We start from the raw sequence: 5,250 nt of genomic DNA, 5'->3' as shown, positions 1-5,250 counted from the left end.
ACATCAGCTCCACTCTTCTCCTCTGCGAAGGCTTTCGGCTAGAGCGCAGCTACAGTGAGTCAGGTTCGTTCTTTACAAGAGAATTCGTGCGATCTAACACTGATGTTAAGAAGGTTCCTTTTCCTGTCAAGGCTCTGTGCAGGACACTCAGGTTCCTCTACCTCCAACCTTAACCTCAACACCATGTCTTTATTTTGTGCACAGGGGCTGGATCAGTGTTTGGGTCTCTTAGTTCCACTGAAGGCAAATCTGTTGAAGACGACCAACGACTGGTGTAGCGTTACTGACGCGTCAGGTTGCCTGGAGGCGGCCGGCGCTCGATTATGTAACGCCTTCTTAAGTCTTACATGAGACTTTGGACATGTTGGAGGGAGCTGGAGTCACTAATCGATGACAGGACAACAACGCTGATTAAACAAACCAATAAATCATCATAATGTTTCATCTCAACTTTTATCACTTTAATGATATCAAGTTAATAATAGATATCAATCATTGTATTGTATTAATTAGTGCTTTTTTTTTTTAAAGTTATTTAGTTCACCATGATGATGATTAGCTTAAACTTTTATTTCTGTATTTTTCTTGAACTACTTGACCCCATGAGGCCCTTTGAGCTGCATTTTAAACACAAACACACGAGATACTTGCAGTATTTATGGTTCACGTGTTTAAAACGCAGCTCTAATCAACACTTCACCTCCTTCTGCTCTCTTTAGTGTCAGCACTACGTTTATAACCGTGACGTGTGCGTTAGAACCGGAAGTGTCCGAGTAGCACCTGTTCCGTCATGGACTGCTCACTAAAGCTGTTTTTTATATAGTGTTTATTTTCTTTAACAGACCAGAGACAGTCTGTAATCTTTATCACAAACCCCTTGGTGTTTGAACACAAGACATAAAACGCTATGCTAGCTACGTTAGCTGTGCTAGCATGCTAATCTAGCTACAGGCTAACAGGTAGCCAAGTTAACTAGCACTTATGATAGTAACGAGTCGAGTGATTTTTATCTGATTGATAACTCACCCAGCTGAGTAAAGAATCACACAGCTCGGCTTTGTGCACACTCATAATGGCGGAGAAAAACACGCACTCACACACAACACACACAGAGCTAGCGACAACACAGCTAGTGCGCGAGACACTCCGAGAGTTTTAAACTGTTGTTATTCTCTCACGCGCAGCAGGTCGATGACCTCGCGGGCTTCCGTAGGTCTCGCGTCGCCATAGCGACGTTTTTATTGTTGTTGTTTTGTATGGCTTTCATCATCACGGGCTTTCAACGAATGAAGAACCAAAATATTTATAAAGACACCAGGAATTGTTTTCTCTATTATATTCATATTATATTGTCGTATTCGTTCTTCTACTGCTTCTTATTATTATTACTATTATTATTATTTATTATTGTTATTATTAGTATTATTATGATTTATTGATATTATTATTATTACTATTATTATTTATTATTGTTATTATTAGTATTATTATGATTTATTGATATTATTATTATTAGTATTATTATTTTTATCATTACTATTATTATCATTTATTATTATTATTAATACTATTATTATTTATTATTATTAGTATTATTATGATTGATTAATATTATTATAATTTATTGATATTATTATTATTCGTATTATTATTATTATTAATTTATTATTCTTATTATTCGTTTTATTAGTAGTATTATTATTTATTTTTATTACTATTTATTATTATTGTTATTATGATTATAATTATTAGTATTATTATTTATTTTTTTTATTAATTTTTTTCAACTAAATACCTGCTCAGCATAAAACCACATCATCACAATAAAATCATTTAAAAACATATATTTATTTATTGATATCAGACTATGAATAAACTTGAAACTAGTATTATACAATGATGTGTTTTTTTTGCATTATCATGTCCACACTGTGATTATCATCATTGTTATCATTGTCATCATCTTTGCTGTCCTTGTCATCATTGTTGTCGTCGTCATGGCTGTCACTACTGTCATCATCATCATCATCATCATCATCATCATCATCATCATCAGAGCTTATTCTGAAATACAATTCTGATTCTGTGTGATCTAAAAACATTAACCTGCGACTTGAGTTTTTTTTAACTAGATCCATTTTCAATCATGTTGTGATTAATAATTTACTGTAATAGTATCAAGACATTATTATTATTGTTGTTATTTTATTTATTTAAGTCAAGAAGTTTTGATTGTCATTTCAACCATATACAGCTGATGCACTGTGTGTGTGTGTTATTAATGCTGTATATACAGAAGACGTGTGTGTGTGTGTGTGTGTGTGTGTGTGTGTGTGTGTGTGTGTGTGTGTGTGTGTTTGAGAGAGTTCTGTACGGTTCAGTGTAGGTGTTCTGGGTGTTGAGGAGTCTGATGGCTTGAGAAAAGAAACACTTACACTGTCTGGTTGTGAGAGCCTGAATGCTACGGAACCTCTTTCCAGATGGCAGGTGGGTGAAGAGTGTGTGTTTGGTGTGTGGGGTGTGTGGGGTCTCCACAATGCTGTTGTATTTGCAGATACAACAAGTGGTATTACTGTCAGATAATCTTGATAATCTTCTCAGCTGTCCTTTGTATCCTCTGCAGAGTCTAAAACAGTTGTCTGCTGCATGACTTCTGCCCTGTGTTAGTGTCCTATACATCAACACGGCTTCCTCTGGTGTCCCTGTACCATGAATAGTCAGGCTAAAAAACGGTGTGCTTCTGCTGTGAGGTCATTTTTAATAACAGCACCTTTAATTAAGGTGTTTTAATCAGGTAACAAACTTAAACGAATAATAGACACTGAATACAAACAACTGAATTGTACTGAATATAAGCGACTCTTTCAGGTATGACCGCTAGGTGCCACTGTTTCACAAAATATTCAGTTTTATTCACTGTCTTATTTATTTATTTATTTATTTATTTATTTATTTATTTATTTAATGTGACCAGAAATCAAATTACAGTGTGTCTGATAGCCAATATTACACAAGGTGATGTTCTAGGAGTTTGTGACGATGCTTAGATATAAGTGTTATGGTGAAGTAGATCATGGTGTGTTAGATGAAAGGAAAAAGACAGGATGATTACACTGTGTACATGTTCAAGGTCGTGAGTGATTGTCACACGTGAACTCTCTTAGTTCCTCCTCATCAAGGTCTTTTGTCTGTTATGAAAAAAAAAACCTCACTGAGGAACATCTTCTTCTTCTTCAAAACCTCAGTCAGGTTCCACAAGTTCACTTCAATCAATCCTTAGGGTTAAAGAGAATTATCCTTTTGTTTTTCAAGGGGAATCTGATATTTAAGACACATTTAATAGTTTATTGTGTAGGATATTTAAAGATAAACTAAGAAAAAATCACCTCGAGGTGTTTTGTGCAATTAGATTTCGATCCAAAATGCACAGTAGGCCATTCGAAATGAGCCCACAGGGAAATCAGACAGGTTTCATTTCCTATTAAAATAAATTAGGAGTATTATTTAATATTTTAAAATGTCTGCAAGAATATTTGGGCTATTAACGGAAAACAAAGAGTGGCTTTAATTTAGAAACGTCCCACCTGTAGAATCCATTTTCAACAAAAATGTCATTAGATTCCAGCTGACATTATTTATAGGGATAATAATATTCATAATGGTAGTTTTGTGACTGTAACAAATCACAGCCCAGGGTCTTAGCAGGCCCACTAATTATTAAAGGCTAGTGATGGAATGAGTCAATGAATGAATGAACTATTAATAAAGTAGTTTAATAATCAGATTTTTTTAAGCGCTCAAATCACACGCTTTATGTTTTATCCGGATTTATTTATTTATTGGTTATTTTTGGTTATTTTGGCGCAGTTTATCCCGATTATATTTCTATAAACAGCTTTCAACACTAAACTGTCAAGAACTGGCAAAGATGACAAATCTCAGAGCTGTGTGTGAAGGACTTCCTTAAAATAACACATACTTCTCTATCCCTCTCTCTATGGATATCGCTCTATCACTTCCTCTTATGTCACTCAAATAAACCAGAGTATTCTAGTTACTCAACCCCACCCTCTCTCTCTCTCTCTCTCTCTCTCTCTCTCTCTCTCTCTCCTTCTCTCTCTCTCTCTTCTACTTCTCTCTCTCTCTCTCTCTCTGTCTCTCTCTCATTCACTCTCATAAGCACACCTTATCCTCAGTATGACTTCCTGTCCCTCCCATCCGGCAGCATTCACACCTGATCTGATTGCCATATTTGTACATGAGCTTTTACTCTTTATTTGTTTTACTTTCCCTCTTTTTGTTGTGTCTGTTTTATACCTAAAGATTATCTTGTTTTCATGGCACCTTTTAAGGGATATAAAATAGGCTGCAGCATAAAAATAATCTGCACTTCCTTATTTTCACTAAAATACTAGAATGATTCACGGTTGTTTGGTCGTTTTTTTAACCCAAACATGAATTGTCTAACATCTTCATTAGCGGCACAGTATATTTTATTTTAGTTTAAAACAATGTAATTGTATACAAAAAAAACCTAGCACCATCTGGGAGGTCAACCAGAGGCTTTAATACCACACCAACACCTCAGGGCGAGATTTATGGTTTCTATTGTAACAACTCATTTACAGGGACTTGTAATGTGGATGTTTCACATATAAAATGTGTGTCATTGTTAATATGAGGAAATGATTATTACTGATTATTTTATTAGGACTGCAGCTACTAGTGGTGGCTCAAGCGGTTAAGGCTCTGGGCTATTGACTGGAGGATTGGTGTTCAAGCACCAGTGCTGCTTCTGTTGGGCCCTTATACAAGGCCCCTTATTCCACAGTGCTCTATCATGGCTGACCCTGTGCTCTGACCTCAACTTCCAAAGTTAAGATATGCAAAGAAAGAGTTTCACTGTGTTGTGAAGTGACAAATAAAACCTTCTATAATAACCTAAATATTTAATTCCTCTTATAGATGTCCCATTTACCCATCAGCTGGGTTTTTATAGTGCTCAACACATCCTTAAGTTCATACATACCCCAATCACTAATCACCCACCAGCCAGGGGATCTAATACTCCATCCACCATCTTCACGACTCACCATGACTCATCCACTTCTCAGCAAGAATTTATAAAGCCCCATCAACCCATAATGCTGAGGTTATAGTTCTTTATCCATCTCTGCACCTCAGTAAAGCGTGCCATCAACTCCTCAGCAAGGATTTATTAAGCCCCATTACCCCGTCACTAGGGGTTTA

The 5,250-nt window shown here is 35.9% G+C and overlaps 1 protein-coding gene across 2 annotated transcripts in view; it reads right to left on the bottom strand.

Moving 5' to 3' along the window:
* LOC132842630 (protein Hook homolog 2-like) overlaps positions 1–1,183 on the bottom strand; it is a 21,236-nt gene extending 20,053 nt beyond the window's left edge. For both annotated transcript variants that reach the window (XM_060865407.1, XM_060865408.1), the window contains exon 1: positions 1,027–1,183. In XM_060865407.1, coding sequence (XP_060721390.1) covers positions 1,027–1,071 — 45 coding nt within the window. In that variant the 5' untranslated portion in view covers positions 1,072–1,183. The remainder of the gene's footprint in view (positions 1–1,026) is intronic.
* Positions 1,184–5,250: the final 4,067 nt, after the last annotated feature.

Source organism: Tachysurus vachellii, chromosome 3 (genome assembly GCF_030014155.1).
Source record: "Tachysurus vachellii isolate PV-2020 chromosome 3, HZAU_Pvac_v1, whole genome shotgun sequence".
In the NCBI taxonomy this organism is placed as follows: domain Eukaryota; kingdom Metazoa; phylum Chordata; class Actinopteri; order Siluriformes; family Bagridae; genus Tachysurus; species Tachysurus vachellii.
The sequence above is the reverse complement of the archived record's forward strand: the minus strand, read 5'-3'. Positions and strand labels throughout refer to the sequence as shown.